The sequence below is a fragment of the Pavona decussata genome, unplaced genomic scaffold, assembly GCF_977016875.1.
Source record: "Pavona decussata unplaced genomic scaffold, jaPavDecu1.1 SCAFFOLD_223, whole genome shotgun sequence".
NCBI classification, from domain to species: Eukaryota; Metazoa; Cnidaria; class Anthozoa; order Scleractinia; family Agariciidae; genus Pavona; species Pavona decussata.
In genome coordinates this window covers 3,152,435-3,171,046 of record NW_028145628.1, presented here as the reverse complement: position 1 = coordinate 3,171,046, position 18,612 = coordinate 3,152,435, and the positions used below count along the sequence as shown (strand labels likewise).

At 38.4% G+C, this 18,612-nt stretch overlaps 1 protein-coding gene across 1 annotated transcript; it reads left to right on the top strand.

The window, feature by feature from the left end:
- The first annotated feature begins 795 nt into the window (after positions 1 to 795).
- Positions 796 to 18,531, top strand: LOC146459194 (VWFA and cache domain-containing protein 1-like). The gene is made up of 15 exons (XM_085089945.1): positions 796 to 1,175; positions 2,506 to 3,099; positions 4,069 to 4,210; positions 5,565 to 5,866; positions 6,808 to 6,946; positions 8,116 to 8,392; positions 9,070 to 9,272; positions 10,563 to 10,643; positions 12,203 to 12,518; positions 12,658 to 12,828; positions 13,429 to 13,763; positions 13,946 to 14,093; positions 14,405 to 14,652; positions 14,831 to 14,961; positions 17,123 to 18,531. Exons 1-15 carry the CDS (start codon positions 1,005 to 1,007, stop codon positions 17,861 to 17,863), a joined length of 3,999 nt encoding a protein of 1,332 aa, XP_084946071.1. The 5' UTR covers positions 796 to 1,004; the 3' UTR covers positions 17,864 to 18,531.
- Positions 18,532 to 18,612: the final 81 nt, after the last annotated feature.

The window sequence follows — 18,612 nt, the reverse complement described above, 5'->3', positions numbered from 1 at the left end:
CGTGGTTGTCGACTGTCTGTTAGTGTTCCAAAAATCATTTTCTTTCTTCTATCCATTCTTAAAACTCTTCAAATTTCACTCAAATTCAGGTAGAGCCCCACCTTAAGCCGCCTTTGCTTGCGGGAAAACAAATTAGTTCTCACATGACGGTAATGTTTTGTTCAGTTCCGGTTATTGGAGCTAAAATCACACAGGAAGTTGAAACTCAATTTGCCGTGTAGAGATTTGAATTTTAGTTGCCAGTTGTTACCCAATGGTAACTAATACAAGAATTTTTATCAAAACTCATCGAAAACAAAAATGAAAGATTACTAGACCGTAAAAAATTTTGTTCCGTAACTGTACGTATGCCTACTTTGCAAATGTTAATGTTGAGCTTGTATTTTTTTTTAATAGGCCTTATCACGGTTTTCGACGCCGTGGGTAGGCGAACAGGCTTGAAATGACAGTGTTAGTATAGAAATCCGATGTCAAATAATTTTCATAAAACATCGCCTCTGAAAAATTCATGAATTGGAAACTTTTGGCACCAGGAAAAGGATTTTAAGGGCAAAATTGGAGGGATGTAGCTGTGACAGAAAGTGTCCAGTCGTGTTTTAAACTTTTCATACATTTGTCTGTATAGCAAACCAGCCGTGAGCTGCCACTAAAATAGTTCGCGGGAAAAAATACAGGGAAATGTATGGAAAGTTCAAAACACGACTGGACGCTTTCTGTCACAGCTACATCCCTCCAATTTTGTTCTTAAAATCCTTTTCCTAAAAAGCCAAATGCCAAAAGTTTCCAATTCATGAATTTTTCAGAAGCCATGTTTTATGAAAATTATTTGACATCGGATTTCCATACAAACACTGTTATTTCAAGCCTGTTTGCCTACCCGTCAAAATGGCGTCGAAAACCGTGATAAGGCCTATTGTGCATTTTCTTCGTGTTTAAAATTCCATTGAGTACTTATGCGTGACGTCAACTCATTCTGAAACCTGAGTACAAGGAAGTCCGCGAATATGTCTTCTTTCACCCGCAAGGAACGTTCAAACACAGCTTTTGCCGTGTTTTTACTTAACGTTTGCGCTATCTTTTCGTCTCAAGTTGATGCAAATCTTTTGGATCCAAATCTAATCATGCGAGAGCTACGGAGCTTTGCCGATGATGCCCTCGGAGTAGACGAACTTCAAGTAAGATACACAGTAGTTTCTTCGCTAGTACATAGCCTGTCAATTGCAAAGCTCCTGAAATGTGCTTTATACACACCTTTATTCTCCCTTGAAAAATTTATCCACTCTGTCTTGTGAAACAGATGAACAGATAATCCGTTTGCAAAGGTAGCTACATAGCCTTATTTGCTCGAGTAACCAAGTAAACAATTCAAGTTTCATGAGTATCTTGTTTCGAGCTTTGCAACTCAGTTTGCGCGAACCGATCGATAACTTAGACTGTCTTTCAGGTCGACGTTATATCATTTTGTGTATTTATTTACAAAAAAATTTGTACAGAGAGTATCCAGTTCAGCATAGCCTGGTTTAATGAAGTCCTGCGCTGATACATTAATTTTAATAATAAAAATATTATATATACATTACATGTTAGTGAAATTCCATTCATGAATTGAAAAATTCCCTACCGCTCAGGAAATGAAAGGAAAATGTATACGTATACATGCTTACTGCCGTAAGATAGGATTACTTAATTTCCCAGGGTCTCATTGACCCGGCAACGTTCTGCTCCTTGGTTCATCTCCGCAATCTTGTGCTTTATAGCTGATAATTAAATGTAAGTTAAAACAAAATTCAACCGTAATCCCCCTTAATATATAAGTTCATAATAGCTACAAAAGGATCGAAACCGATTCCTTATTTTGCAATCAATTCAACGAAACTTGGAAACTGGCGACATTGTTAATATTGGCAATGATTATGAAGCCAGACAAACTTCTTTGTTATATGCTACTGTTAGCATTTTTGGCCTTGACCGTGCACAAACCACAATACATTTTGAAAGTTGTTGGATCAACTGACCAGGTGTTGCATGTGTAGTGTGAACATTAAAAACAGAGGATTGTGCACAGTCGAGGCGCTTCCAACATAAATTGTAGCACCATTGGTTTCATAGCAAGGTTTCATTACCAGTCCCTCAATTAACTATGCTGGTCATTACAGTTAACTCTCTTTATTGCGGACACCCTCGGGACCGCGAGTTAGTGTCCTTAATAGCGAGAGTCCGTAATAGCGGGAATTTTTTTCAGTCAAACGTCTGGAATTTATTTTTGCCGGGGATAAAGCTGCAGTCCGTATTATCGGGGTGTCTGTAATAGCGAGGTGTCCGCAAGGCGAGTCAGTTGACTGTATCATCTTTTTGGATATTCTGTTATGCAAAACTGTATTGAAGACTGTCTACTGATATGGCTCAGTGAGATATTTCACGGAGAGGAACTCAGTGTAAGGGATGCCCCTGAAGGTAGATATTGACTTAGTTACCTGATTTTGTGTTTCTTTGTTTAACTTTTAGACATATTTTAATCATCTTAAGTACGACAAGCAAGAACTTAAAGGAAACACAATTACCCCTGAACTTGCTGACAAGCTAAAAGACAAGTTGGAACTACGATTTAAAGTGGCCGACCGTCTAAAAAAGGCTGTTGAGGCCTCATATGCCAGCCCTTCCAAGCAAACAACGGTAAAAGAATGCTGCAAAATCGATCAATCCACCCTAGTATATGATAAAAGATATCCATCCAAAGTCGACCTGAACAATATCTGCTTGATGGTCTCTGGAAGTGCTTCGCCCAATCCTACATACCTAGATGGTGAGGCGATTTTGAAGGAAATGAAAGACATGATTAACAAGTATCCTTTTATCACGTGGCAATACTTTGGGTCCGAGGAAGGTGTCATGACAAATTTCCCTGTGCTTGAGGGCAATGGGGAAGACTGCTCCAAATACGATCCTCGCATCAGACCGTTTTACTTGGAGACAGCCACACCAGAAGCTAAGGATGTGGTACTAGTTATCGACACAAGCGCGTCCATGATAGCCGAAAAAAGGAAGCTCGCTGTAGAATCCGCAAAAACGGTGTTGCACACCATGAATCCAATAGACCAGGTAGGTGTTAATCTTCGTGTTGAAGCTAAAAGGACTTAATGTGATAGTTTTGTTGTTAATGTATGAAAAATCTGGTTTGGGAGTTTGATTTGAACACGTAGCATTTATTGTTTGGTTTTTAACGAAATGTCGCCATGTGCAGGTTTGTTGTGCAATGGTAACCAAGAAATTGTAACCAACTGACTTATCAATCAGTCAGTCAATCAATCAATCAATCAATCAATCAATCAATCAATCAATCAATCAATCAATCAATCAATCAGTCTGTTAGTCAAGGAGTCAATCATGCAATCAACAGCCATTCAGTCAGTCAGTCAATCAATCAATCAATCAATCAATCAATCGACTAATCAATCAGTCAGTCAGTTAGTCAGTCACTCAGGCAGTCAATCAATCAATCAATCAATCAATCAATCAATCAATCAATCAATCAATCAGACAATCAGTCAATCAACCAATCGGTCATCAACGCAATTAATTAATCAATAAATCAATCGATTGATCAGCCAGTCAGTCAATCAATCAATTTATCAATCAGTCAGTCCATCATTCAGTATGTAAGTCAACTAATCAAAGTTCATTAATTTCAAACTAAAACTGCATGGCTTAAAAGCTAGTCAAAGTTATAAGCAGACCACTACAATTGGAAAAATTATAATACCTCATACTTAGAACAGTAATAATTCAAAATCGTAGTTATATTTTATTTACGATGTTAAAATAACTAAAAGTTGACAACTACCGTGACATTCAAGAAATTCTTGAATGTAATGTTAAGAAATATATATGATTTTAAGGTGATTTAAAATCAATATTTAATTAAGATGAACACTAGGTTAATTTACTGTTTAGCTGAAGTCACACTCTCGAGTGCTTTGCTGCTTAACTGTTCCTTTTTAATTTTATTTCTTTGTTAGATCACCTCACCTAAAGACTCCCTTAACTACATTTTTTCTCATTTTTGCTTAGATTGGTGTTGTGTCATTCAATGACAAAGCCTCAACTAATGGAGGTATTCGAGTGAGTCCGTGCTATGGCGAGCGGCTGGCTTTAGCAGTTCCAAAGAACAAAAAAATCCTGGAGAAATATGTCGATGGGTTGACTGCACTTGGTAAGGCCTTAAACAGTTTCTTCTTATATAAAAGCAGCGGAGTTTTCCTTGCTTATTATCGGAGAAGCCCAAGTCGGATCATAATTATAACAAATATATCGTCTCAGGAAACATCAGGGCTCTCGGGAAAACAAAACTAATTAGTTTCCCGAGGGACAATACAGTAAGTGTTTTGTTATATATTTAGACTTTCCCTTCAACGATCACAGCAAAAAAAAAAGAAAACAAACAAACAAACAAACAACTGAGAGGACAACAACTGCGGAATTGTATCCTGATCGGGGTACATTTGTATTTGATCAGGGGCACGTGACCAAGAATCAATCAATCAGTCAATCAATCAATCAATCAATCAATCAATCAATCAATCAATCAATCAATCAGTCAATCAATCAATCAATCAATCAATCAATCAGTCAATCAATCAGTCAATCAATCAGTCAATCAATCAATCAATCAATCAATCAGTCAATCAATCAATCAATCACAGTACTCTTTTTGTTGAGTGAAAGTCTAGGTATATAGCAATGAAGGTATATAACAGTTTCATATTCAACATTATAGAATGTAAAGATCATTTGAAATATCTTGGCATACTCATTGACAAGAATCTTAACTGGAAAGTTCATATAGATTTAATTCCTCTAAAAATTAGCAAGGCCATTGGCACGATAGCTAAATTGAGACATTTTGTACCCTTTTATGTTCTTGTCAAGTTATATCAATCTCTTTTTTCCCCCTACCTCATGTATGGAATTGGTTCGTGGGGTCAAGCTTCTCATGATCAGTCTGACCTAGAAAAGTTCCTTCTCCTACAAAAACGAGCTCTACGTTTGATGAAATTTTCTACAAAAAGTGAACACGCTATTCCTTACTTCGTTAACCTTAACATCCTACCTGTTCATTTTCTCTATATAGAATCTGTTTTCTGTTCAATGTATGATATCCAAAACAAACTAGCACCTGCTCATATTCAAAATTTATGTAAACATGTCTCAGATATACATTCTTACAACACCAGGTCAGCAACCGCTGACAAATTTTATATCATGTCTTTACGTAAAAACCAAATTTATTTGTATTTAGTTTAGTACTAGTATAGACATACCTACCCGCCTCGACTAGCTTTAGCTATTTGCGGGTAGGTATATAACCAGCTTGTAACTGAAGGTTTTAATAAAGTGTGTGAGTTTGTGTGTGGTTGTTTTAGCGCCAAAAACTTACGAAAACCCCAATATTTCGCTGGTTGTGAATGTGATGTTGCACATACTATCACATTTATTTTATTTTACAGGTTTCGTTTACTATAAACACGCCTTTAACATGTGCGTTACGTTCCGTTTACTCTTGTCAGGTAACTCCATCTATCAAAAGGGTTTTGAAAAGGCATGTGCACTGCTTAAAGCCTCCGCTTCAGAAGAACCTAACAAAAACAAGAAAAGGGTGATTTTATTTCTGACAGATGGCGAGCCATCGGACAGAAACGTGTCATTGATCTTCAAGACCATAAGAGACTGTAATTTAGAACTCAACAACTCTGTCATAATTTTCACGTATGGAATCGGCACAGTTAACAAGGAAATCCTTATAGATATTGCCATTCAGAACACAACAAAATATGGCTTTCCACCGGATAAAAGTCTTGGGGATATAACGGTAAAGTATATTATGTTTTCACTTATCTACAAGCCCTCCCCTCGATACATCGTCACCCAGAATAATTGTAGGAAATATGGAAAATAATTATCTAGTTATTTGTGAGAGAGAGAGAGAGAGAGAGAGAGAGAGAGAGAGAGAGAGAGAGAGAGAGAGAGAGAGAGAGAGAGAGAGAGAGAGAGAGAGAGAGAGAGAGAGAGAGAGAGAGAGAGAGAGAGAGAGAGAGAGTGCTGCAAGAGAATATTAAGCTCGAGTTGACTTCCTAATCAGTGCAACTGATCTTGTGATAATCAAGTCAATAAGTCAAGTGAATAAGTGCATTATTGCACGCTATTTGCTTTGAACGTTTATAGATTGGGGTCACAATTTAGGTTTAATAATGCGACAATCGCATTATATCTAAATTAAAACGTACGGTCTTCTCCGAATCCGCTCGCAACAGAAGAACAGAAATAAGCGAACGTCAACTAATGGCCCCCATACGGGGATTTTGTGAGTTTATCTTGTATTAGAAGAACACGCGGGTCACTGCCGGGTCGTAGGATAATATGCTTTTAGATGACTGTAATGTGTTACAGTCAAGTGAATTATTATTTTCTTTAGATCTGCGACTTAATAATCTTGGGCTTTGCATCGCAGCAGTAGTTCGTGCAAGGAAAAATCTCGGGCGTCCAAAAAGGAAAAACAACTGAATGAATATTTTTTAACTCTCAATGCATTAAATGTAGAGCACTAATCAGGGTTACTCTCCAGATCGATTTGGAAACGTTGTTGTTGTTGTTGTTTTAACGAGCGAAAAACCTGAGTGCCCGGGGAAAAATATCAACCCACATACGGACGCCAAGTCCGGGAATCGATCCTTGGCCACATCTTTCGCTTTCCTCAGATATAATGACGCGGTCGTTTGCATTTCATCATAATATTTTTTTGCTTTTCTTTAGTCAGGAAAATATGAGCACGTAGCTTTAGAAGACTTAAACACGCTAAGAAGTAAAATGGCAACGTACTACAACTTTCTACCATCCGTGCGTCTTGATCGAGCAGTAGTCTCCGTTCCGTACGTTGATGCATTTGGAACAGGTATGTATGAAGTTACAGTGATTTTCAATTGACTGTAGTAAATTTTTAAACCGAATCCAAAGAAATAACTCTGGCCAATCACAGAAAACACAAACCAAACAAATGATCCAATCGGAACTCGAATTTAAAAGCATGTTACCGGTGCAAAGTACGGAAAAACGAGTGGGAGCCTGCCGCGATTGGTTTGAGTTTTGCTTCTCAGTGATTGAGGAAGAAGTGGCGCGGATTTCGCTAACCAATCACAGAACGTTGTGGAAAAAAAAAAACGAAAGCAAACGCGAATTACTTTCGAGACTCAATTGAAAAATTCTCTTTGTGATAATAATTTCGTGATTCAAAGGCAACTATTTAATTGTCTAAGGCAGAAAATCATTGATATTAACCTAAATGAAAAATAATGATGGTGCAGTGTAATCGCGGGAGCCGCCGTCCACCTTAAATTTACCGTATAACCGGTTGAGCTGCGGGACTGAGCAGAGCTTCCCTATTTTGGCGAAACACGCGTCACTTTTAACCCTAGTCGTAGAAGAACCATTTTTTGCGCCCACTGACTAACTTCAATCTAATACTTACATTTAAGGACCAAGTATTACCTTAACATTCTTCCTTACCCTTACTTCTTGCTTAATCATAACAGTTAAAACATGATCGGCCCTTCAGTATGCTTAACTTATAATTAACCTTAGCTTAACTGAACTGAAACTAAATGCTATTTGAGTGTTATGCAATTAGCAAATCGACGGCAGTTTTCTATGGTCTATACTCTTATAGACCATAAAATGACGTCAGAAAATGTTCAAAACTCAAGTGGAACCACGAGCCGCAGGCGAGTGGTTTCACTGCCAAGTTTTGGACATTTTATGGCGTCATTTTATGGTGTATAAGAGTATAAACCATAGAAAACTGCTGTCGATTTGGTTTTTACAACAACATAGAAAAAGTACGAGCGGAATTGGCTATTTTTTTTCCTTTGAGAAAGCGCACGCGTTACATCTGACGTCATTTTTATTGTCTGTACTCTTATAGGCAATAGCTACGAGCCAATCAGCGCGCGGGAATTTGGACAGTTATTGTAAAAAAGACAAATGGCCACCATGATCAGTTCAAAGAAGGCGTAGTGATGTCTTTGTTTAGTAAAGTAAGGTCTAACGTTTTTTTTCTTCTTTCAGGGCTTCTCATGTCAATCACTCTTCCATGTTATGACAGCAAAAACAAATTCATTGGCGTAGCAGGCACTGATATCAACATTAATGATCTTCTGTCTGACATAAAGTTCTTCAATCAAGGTCAAACAACCTACGCTTTCATGATAAGTGGATCGGGAAGGACCTTAATACACCCACTCTTACCAACCCCAGCTCACGCGTACGCGGACCCTATTTTTATGGACATAAGGACCCTGGAACCCGATTCTGAGTTCAAGGAGGTGTTTGAGTCCATGACGAAGTAAGCATTCACTTGCTAAAACGATTGTAAATTGCAGTCAAATCTCTTGTATAAGTTGCTGTGGTGATGATTGGGGAACTGAAGATAATCGGTTATATGCAGTTTATTTTCTCTTGGTTGTTAATTATAATCAAATTAACATGTGAGGGGCAGCGTGGTTAGGGCGCCGGACTTGAAATTGTTAATAGCCAGCTGGTCTGCCTCCTGCCAGTTGGGATTTTAACCATGTTACTCAATTGCATTGTTTCTTTGTAGAGTTTAATGCTCGGCCCCACAAGCACTTGTGCTATAACCTCTGCCGAGGGTAAATGAAGGTTATTGCTAACTACAACGTTACAATCTGGAGAAATTATTTTTATACATAATATGAATCTTCGTATCTGAGGAAAGCAATATAGAAATACAGTATCTGTCAAATGTCCAATAGAACAACTCTACAGGCCATTAACAGCAAGCTAAAGCTTTCCTAAAAGTGTAATTATACTCATTCAGATCATTCGTTTCCGAAGGCAAGGTATAATACTCATTCAGATCTTTCGTTGCCGAAGGTACCTTATTTCACGAGGCACGGTCTGCTGTCATGAGCCCCTTGGCCCCTAGTCACCAAAAGTTCTCTTTGGTTTTCAAAAGCCTTCACCTATAAAAGCCTAACTTTCCAAAAAATTTTCTTTCAAAAGCAAAACGCTTGGTAGAGGATCAAAAACCTTCGTAGCCACAAGGTTTTTACCCCGCGGAGGAGAAATGAGTGAGGGAGTCACTGTGAAGCAGTTGAAATCAACTTATTTCTGGTCTCCTGTGGGAACAACTGAATTCTCCATTGGTGTCGTTATACCTGTTTCTTATGAGAGAGAAGTTTTGCACACCTTACAAATCCCTAAAGGTAACAAACATTTTATACCCTTACTCTTAAATGGCTACGTCTTTCACGCTTGTTAGATTTTAAGGAGGCTTCCTTCCTTTGTTACTGCGCATACGTTTTAAGCATCTCGTGTTGTTTCGAGAATCTCAGGGCCCACTTGTTCAAAAGCTGATTAACGCTAGTCCTCGATTTAAAGTTAACCGAGGTTTGTATCTTGGGGGAGAAGGGACGACGCAGTGGTGAGAGCACTCGCCTCCCACCAATGTCGCCCAGGTTTGATTCAAGGATTCGCAGTCATATGTGGGTTGAGTTTGTTGTTGGTTCTCGTCCTTGCTCCGAGGGTTTTTCTTTGGGTTCTCTGGTTTTCCTCCCTCCACAAGAACCAACATTTTCAAATATGAATTCGACCTGGAACGCACGGAGACCTTTGAACGAATTCCTAGAGCTCTTTGGTGCTTCGTGGGTAAATAAATTAAATTGACATTTTTTAAATTTTTGATGCTAGTTAAAAACGTTTTTAAAAACTGATCTTTAGCTGAGGGTAAAGAAAAGTCTAAGTCTAAACTGAAGGGTAAAATTATTTTGGAAAAAATGCCTGATGGTTAGTAATTAAGCTGTAAGCAAAGTTCCCTTTAACCCAGGATTAGTTTAATCGGGCTTTGAACAGCTGGGCCCTGATTTCTTAGGGATAGACCCTCCTTATGTAGAGGTATTTTTACGTGGTTAATTACTATTCGAGAAAGCTAGATCTTAGAAAGCGCTGTTAGAATCTAAAGGAAATTGGGAGTAAGCAAGAATAATCAAGGTTCAATTTGGAGAAAAATAGCGTACATTGTTATGTACTGCCTATTGTAGTAAGAATTGCTGTTGCGGTTACTCCCAATTTTCTTTTTTACGTTTCAATAGCAAACAGTTCCCGTATTCCCGTAAAGCCATTAACCGCGTAAACTAAGCAAATACAACCTCGACGCTTCTAACGGTGATTACGTATAGAGCTTGTTTTTGAACTTTTTATTAAGTTCTCACCTCAACCTTGTAAGCTACAAGTATATAATTTCATTCAACTGACTCCAGAATTCATTCGAATTGTGTTTGAAATGATAATCGTAATTTTTTAATGCATGGCAAGTTCACCTTCGAGTGTTTAACCCTGTCTCTGGGATGAAATAAGAGAATACTTACCTAGCATTCGTTGATTACCTTAGTAGGTCTCAGTGTGGATAGAAAATGTTTGCAATGTCCCGCTGTTGCAAAATCGACACATAATCTGCTAAAAATGGTATTAAATGCTTTACTCTTGCCTATCAATAGGTTATTCATTCAAATATCACCGAATAGATTTGGATCCGCCCACAAGCCCTTGCTTACATTTTGGTAAAGTTGTTTCTAACGGTAAGTTTGAATGCACTTACATAAGATTTAAACATTTCAACAATAATTAAATGAAGTGAGTTTCTGTTCCCGATGCAAACCACAAAGATTATAAGCGTCGTACTATATTGGATGCTGGACTCACATTCATCTACTTGTTGGAATCAATCTTGTTCTTCAACAACGTCACCTATGCCATCGGACACTACTTGTTAAGAGGTTGGTGCCTTCTTTCTCTTTAAAACGGATAGTGAGTTCCAAGTAGATAAACTTTGTGCCCTTAGATTTAATACAGGAATTACAGATTATGACTTATCATATTATGAACGTGAAGAGTCATCGTTTGTAACAAATGAATTTGGAGATTTTGAATGATCTGTATTCTCCAGAACTAATGCCTGCAATTCATACAAAATTTACTATCTCGCCACTGGGGTTTCGAGCACAGCCCGGGGTTTGAAGAATTCGAATCAGAAAATTTTTAACGAAGTAAGATTCCTCCGATCTTATTTCATATTTGTTACCTATTTGCCAAGAGATAATGTTCGAAAAATTGTCGGCGAAGTCTATTTCACGATAAAAATTGAATATGAACATTTTAGAGAGAGTCGCTCTCAAAATAGTGTGTGACTTTGCTTTGCACTTACACTTTCAGTTTGTGTTTCAGCCGACGGACCGAACATTAGACAAAAAATTTGTACAATGCGCAGATAGCTAGTGTCCGTAAACCAAGGTTAACTTTGCACTAAAGCGTATCACTTGGGCTACAGAAACTGTCCGTTGACCATATTAACCGGTGGGCGTATTTAGCGGGCCCGAGAGAAACTATAATATGAGCTTTTATTGGACAAACACAACTTTTTGTAACAAGTAGATGTCCGTAAAGCAGGGTTTCCGAAGCCACTATACTTATCTTAATAGTTTTTATTTGTTACTGAACTTTTACCTTTTAGATAGCCTTTAACACTGCTTTACCACGCTTCTATTGTCTTTTCCATTTTATTTTGAGGACCTCCATGGATGGCGCTTTAAGGAGATTGTTGACTTCCACCCTAAATATCTGTTATCATTTTATGTTTATCTGTTTCATTATCATTGCTATGCACTACCATTACCAAATCCACTCACTATAACCACAACCATGGCCACCTTACCATCACAACCACCCTCCTCCTCCTCCTTCTCCTCCTCCTCCTCCTTCTCCTCCTCCTCCTCCTCATCATTGGAAATGTTTGGAAACTAGACATTGACACTATATTGAGAATGGATATATCAGCCCTAAATTGGTAAAGTGCGGTCGTCCGAATGAATACAGTTCTGAGAGGGATCATTGAAAGGTGACTTCTGTTGACACCAGCAACAGACCCTGTAAAGACTATGCTCACTCAGACGATCATACTCCATCTACTTATGACATCCTTCCAGGTGAAAACCTTGGACAATAAGAACCATGCGAGCGTCCCCGAGGAGTGCACAAGCGACCTTTCTCTTTACTGCCGATTTTTCACTCCCCACCCTAGCCAGGGGCAGTTAGCACCGTTCCATTACTGAACGCAAAGATTCTTTTTTCTTTCATAAAGACACCACAGTGGTGAAATTTGCTCCATGGGCATTCCAGCAACCCTTGGAATACATTGGTCAGAATGAGACCAAAGTTGAGGTGCAGCTCTTGGATAAATACATGATGAGGGCACCAAAAAGTGAATATGACAAACTAAGACCGGGCATCCGTGACACCGTCATCGCAACGTGGAAAGTTGATCAGCTATGGTTGCGTGACAAAACTGAACTCACGCAATATCTGGTGTGGAGATATATTGGGACGGCAAATGGAGTTTTTCGGAAAACTCCTGGCACTGTGATACCTAAAAGTTTTGACCCGAGGACAAGACCATGGTAGGTGCATGATGTGTTTGATAAACCGCATGTAATAAGGCCTAATAATTAGAAAAATGTACCTATGACTGCTAAGTAGGAGGTATATTTGGAGGCCAGGAAAAAAAATTAGTTACAACAAGTTAAACCTTTTTTTCAGGTATTATACCGCATTAAGCTTCTCCGGCTTGGTAACCCTTACAACTCCATATTTGGATCTCGGTGGAGCTGGAGAAGTAATAACCGTTGCCCGCACATTGTATCGTGACGAATCAAGTGACAACGTTCTTGGAGTTATGGGAGCTGACTTTCCCTTGAGATATTTTTATAGGTGCGTATGCATAACTAGGTTTTGAAACCTTTTTGCCTGGCACTTGTCTGTGTCACCTAGTTTACCACTTAGTTTATGCATAAAGTATAAGTAGTTGTTATTGAGGCTATAGTCATTTAAGAGTTTGCAAAACCTGATATCTCATTATGAATAAAAGGTATAAAAACCTTAAAAAAATATGGGTTGATGCCAGAATTATAATTTTTATAGTTAATAAAATATTAAGTCAAAGTAACCATATCTGTGAACATCCCTTAATAGAGATGAGTCAATCTCTCAATGTAGTCAATAATTCTAGCATCTAACCAGTTTTCTTTATTATTTTGTACCTCCATCTTCCTTCCCCCTCCTCCCTCCCCCGGCTTCCCCCCCCCCCCCCCCCCACACACACACTTCCCATTAATTACCCATTAATTTGAAATAAGCGGAGGCGTAAAGACCCGTTCAACGGTTTTAACGTTTGGTTGAACATGCGTTCAACATTTTGTAGAACCAAATGTTGGGGGGCGTTTGAACAGGGCATTCAACATTATTGAAAACTTGTTGAAAGCATGTTCAATGAAACTTAAATAGGTTTAAACTTTCATTTACAATTTTTAGGTTACTCACGAACGTTTATCCGAAGTGCAATGAGAACGAGAATGCATGCTTTGTGATGGATCACGCTGGCTTCTTAATAATGCACGAGGACTTCATGCGGTCCTCAGCTACTGCTGCAGGCCTGGAGGACGTGCACATTACGCAGAAGGAAAGACACATAGCAGAGGATCTTATAAATAAGGGTTTCTTAATTAAGAAGGAATGTCGGAATCTAGAAGAGATAAAGAAACAAAGCTTTTATGAAGTGAATTCGACAATGAGTGGAGTTGACGAGCTGAGACGTACTGGCTGCAAATATGAGCTGGGACCAATTACTGGAACGAACGTGTTCTTAGGTCAGTACAGGTTTAGCTTTACATGAACACTAGTATAGCAGTGCATTTAGTCGTATGGTTATTTATAATCCATCTATTAATTTTCGCATGACGCGGCATTAACGGTGATAGCCTTTAGGGTGGCGGTAATGACGACGATGATAATAATGATGATGATGATGATGATGATGATCTTTCCGTAGGTGTTGCTGTGCGAGATTCTTTCTGTTCCTCGGCTTCCTGTACCTGTGCTTCAAATAATGAGTGTTCCGTCTTCAAACCAGTTTGTGAATGTCCTTGCACTTCATCTATGGAATTCCAACACTGTCGCTTTCAGTACCCAAACAGCAGGTTAGCGAACATCCCTTAAATGCATAAATTTTGTAAGAATGTCTAATTTTTGTGTTGAGACTGAGTCGGAATGGAACATTCTCTTTTCTGTTGGCGATTTGAACCTGAAAATGGCTTACAAATTTATTAAGTTTGTACGATTACGGATGTCTTGTCTACCTTTTGCTGGTCTGGGTCTGATTACAGTTTTTTTATGCAGATGTTTTACGTTTATAAAATTTAAGAACCCTTGTCCAGCTTTTTTTGTTTACTATGCTGTCAACCAGTAACTATATATAAAGTTTTAACATATTGTTTTCTCGTTCGTATAGCCTTCCTATTTGCCCACCAAGTGTCCCTACAGTGCAACCAGATGATTCCACAGCTATTAAAAAGGCCTGCTTAAAGAAATGCTTAGATCCCCGCTGTGACGAAAAAAACAGTTTGCAGATGTGTGACGGTATTGCTAGCTGTTATTGGTGTGAAAAGAACAAGGATAGCATCCCTCTTGATAAAGCCTATTGCGCAAGTGCCGATCGTTGCTTTAGAGGGAAAGAATCTACTACTAAGCAATCTGATGGTAAGGTTATTAGTCAATCCTTGGTAAACGCACATGCTTGTTTTGTAACCATAATAAAATTCTACATAGTTTATTTTTTCACTTAGGTTCGTAGAGCAACTTTACTCTTTCAAACACAATCCTTATTTATTTAGATCAGCTATATTTTGTGTTTGTATTTGTATTTGAATTTCTGCAGCTGACGGAGCAGGATGCAGCAGCAGTACAAGCCATCCTACTAGTAAGACTGCAGGTTTATCAACTGGGGCGAAAGTTGGAATCGCTATTGGATGCGTACTTCTTTTGCTGGTGATCATCTTGGTATTCTTAGTAAGTAGTTTGCTGTTATTTGTCAGTATACAAATCAATTTTAAAATATAAACACCAGGGAAGGAATTGTTGTCATAACGTTTTAGAGTCAGAACCAGATCTCATTCTCATCCTCATTTTCATACTTTATTCATAAATCTTTGTTCGAAATATATAGCCAAAATCAATTGTTTCGCAAACTGAGATAAAAAGTCATTTACTAACAAACAACAACAACAACAACAACAACAATTTATTATAAGAGAAGACTTGTTACAATATTAGATACCCACAATTAGCAAGGGCTATTCGAGGTGGGTAGCATTGATGGTTGTTTCCACGCTCAAAAGGAATAGAAAATTAACAGCACAAAATAGAAATGATTCATTATACATATATATTATTTTTAGATGAATTGTCGCACTATATAAAAGCGAGGAGGCCCTTTCATATTCCTGAGAGTTGCATCTGATAATTATTTAGAAAACTGTTCATATTCGAACTTATAAATTTGCTATTTTAGTGCATCTTACCAAACACTTGCTTGCAAAGGACATAAAGCACAGTATAAAGTAACTTTTTACCCCCCTTACTCGCCGCGCTCCCAAAAACTGTGAGCGATACACAAGGGAGAATTTTCGCACTTTTAGGTATGAAGTTTACTGTCGATCTTTAGTCGATCGGAAACACAATTAAATGGGTCGAGACCAAGCTCATAGCCAGTGCATACTAGCGGTCTCAATGGCAGAATACAGAATATCACAGAACCACTCTTATTTATTAGGTTATCAGTTTAAATTCTGTCAAATGTTACCCTCTATAAATAAAGTCTTACCTTACGTATCTTAGCTCAGTCATATATGTTAATGGACGGACCGTTAGAAAAGTGATGGGGAGGGGGGGGGGGGGGGTGGGGGTGGGGAAAATACAAAAAAAGTATTCGTGCAAGCCAAAATGCCCGAAAAAAATTCTTGCAAGCCGACACGGAAGAAAAAAAATTCTTGCAGAAGGAGATTAAGGAATTATTATAGAAAATAACTTTGAGGGTTTTATTAAATGACAGAAAATTTCTTCCAGAATTCCCCAAAATGGCCTTTTTAATGTTTTGAAAATCTAAATTTTTTTGTGGAAGTTTGTTTTGTATGAACAACAAACCAACCCCACATTTTGTGTCGTGGCTGGAATTTACCCTTACTACAACTCAGTATTTTGGTTTGTGTTTGTAACTGGTAGTAAACCCAATAATCACGAGCAATAGGTCAATTAGTTTTGAAGAAAAACGATTTTGTCAGTAAAACGCTTCCAGCATGTCTGCTTATCCATAAAGCGCTTTGTAGTTTTATTCGTTGGGCCACAGAGTGCTTTATGGTTACAAAATTTAAAAAACTGAGTCATTTTCAAGAAGTCCTGGTAAACGCTTGTAGGAGCATCTAGATTGAAGAGCAAGTGTTCACTTTATTCACCACAAAATGCTCTGTGGCTCATTGTCAATACCACAAAGTGCTCTGTAGGCAAATTAAAACCGCACAAAGTGCTTTGTGATCTGGTGATCGAAAGAACCTTGTATCTTGTGAATGACTTGCTGTTTACTGAAGGATTAAGGCGGTCAATAATCGACATAGTTTTAAAATAATTTATGTTTAAAGCTTTTACTGCAAAAATCAGGATGTAGGACAAATTTGCTTTGAATGTAGTACGGCGAACCCTTTCTATTAAAGACGCACATCGTCGGGACCGACTCAAACTGTCTGGCTTAGGGAGGTTTCCGGCTTATAGAGAGTAGAGGTATTAAGGTGACACCAGTAATACTGAGATAACAAGCTGAACCGATGGATAATGACTACACGCGGCTGTATTACGTCTGTCTGAAGTCGTTGAAACTAGTTTTGACCATTATGCTGTAATTTTTAGATATTGTCTTAGGGGTTAAAGGTAATCATTCCAAGCCCACAAAGTACAACTTTTTTTAAAAAATCCTTTATTTAAAGTTTTTTTTCTGGAAAACAACAACAACAACAACAAAAAATTCGTGCAGAGGGTATCAACCGAAAAAAAATTCTTGCACAAGCACTGAGCAAAAAAAAAAAAAAAAAAAATTCCTGCAAACTGAAAATCCCCCCCCCCCCCATCACTTTTCTAATGGTCCGTCCCTAATGAAGTTAATATTTTTTTGTTTGTGTAGGGTGTTATGAAATACTACCGCAACTCAGGAAATCCGCCGGAGAATAGAGAAAGAAATGATTCCACAAAACGAGAAGGCGCCAATCCATCCTTGTCACCGACAGTACCCGACGTATTGGTGAAGTCAATTCACAATCCAGCTTTTCTGTATGAGGAAATAGACGCAATGAAACCATCTGAGACACGTCCAAATGTCCAGAATCAGTGGCAGCCACCTTTCAACGAAATGCTAAATGATTATGATAATGAAGTCCACAACACTGAGATAATTGACCCTGAATTGAATGATGTACCACCTGCTTATCCAGGAATGCCTAATCGGTCCAGCAGTAACCCACCGCCACTTGTCCCAAATACAAGAAGGCCGTCCGCCCAATCAACTCCTCGGGTGAGAAGTCTAACAGATGTCAATCCAATGCCAACACTTCCCCAAAAAATGAGGCCTTCCGACACTCCAGATCCCCAGTTCAACCCTTCATCACAATTGGATGGTTTAGGAGGAGATATTTCCCCCAACCCACCCCGACTCCTTCCTAAAGCAAGAAGACCATCAGAACGAAATCCTTCTCCACCTGATGGTATTTCTAGTCAACAAACGGCCATCTACAGCAACTTTCCGACATCGCCCATTTCTGAAGCAGGAGAGGGACCCAATGGTGACAATGGAGAGAACGATGAGACGGATGAGGATGGTTATATCCAGTGTATCCGATTATATCCCCAGAATAATCAACATAAATAATCGCCAAGTTCAGAACAAACTCCTACTCTCTTTAGAGAGAACTTGATAACAAGTGTCCATGGATAAGTGTTCAGTCGTCAGGAATGCCAACCCATAGAACCCCTCATCATTGTAGTTGCTTTATTATTTTGTCAAAAAGCGAGACTTGTAACTAGCACCCACAAAATTTCAGTACTTATTCATTTATCTTTTTGGAAAGTTTCTGAAAAGTTTTGTAAGAGCTAACTGATTGATGTCGGAGATATCAATGATTTAAGCAGAGGGCGGCCTTGGCATCCACTGAAAACAGAATTGTTTTACAACAAAAGTTATGATAACAATCTTCAGTTCCGGTGTTTTACCTAAACGTTTAACCTTTCCTTGAAGTTTAAAGTTAGATCAGTTGAGTGAATTTCGCGTTTGAAAAACTGCATGTTGGGAACAGAAAATGCGGCCGAAGAAAACTAGTTTTTGCAGATTTCTAGACTTTGTACTTGTCAGAACATAAAGATAAGTAAGGCACAGTACACAGTGTGTGTTTAGTCCGTTAGTTTAAACTGTCTTGTACATGTATCATATTGATCTCTTTGTTTTTGAGACCGTTGGCGCCATTTTAGGAGACAGTTAATTAATTCATTTATTCTTCAATACGTTGTTTAAGCTGAGAAATACACGTTTTTAGCATTTCACGAAGTTCGTTAGAACCTCTTTCGTTTGACCTGTGTACAGTGTGCGGGCTAGGGTCCATTGTCAGTTGTTGTTTGTTCATT

Coding starts and splice junctions, on each gene's coding strand:
- LOC146459194 (XM_085089945.1), top strand. CDS start 1,005: ATGTCTTCTTTCACCCGCAAGGAACGTTCAAACACAGCTTTTGCCGTG. Junction 10,644..12,202: donor TGGTAAAGTTGTTTCTAACG/GTAAGTTTGAAT, acceptor TCTTTCATAAAG/ACACCACAGTGGTGAAATTT. Junction 12,519..12,657: donor GACCCGAGGACAAGACCATG/GTAGGTGCATGA, acceptor CCTTTTTTTCAG/GTATTATACCGCATTAAGCT.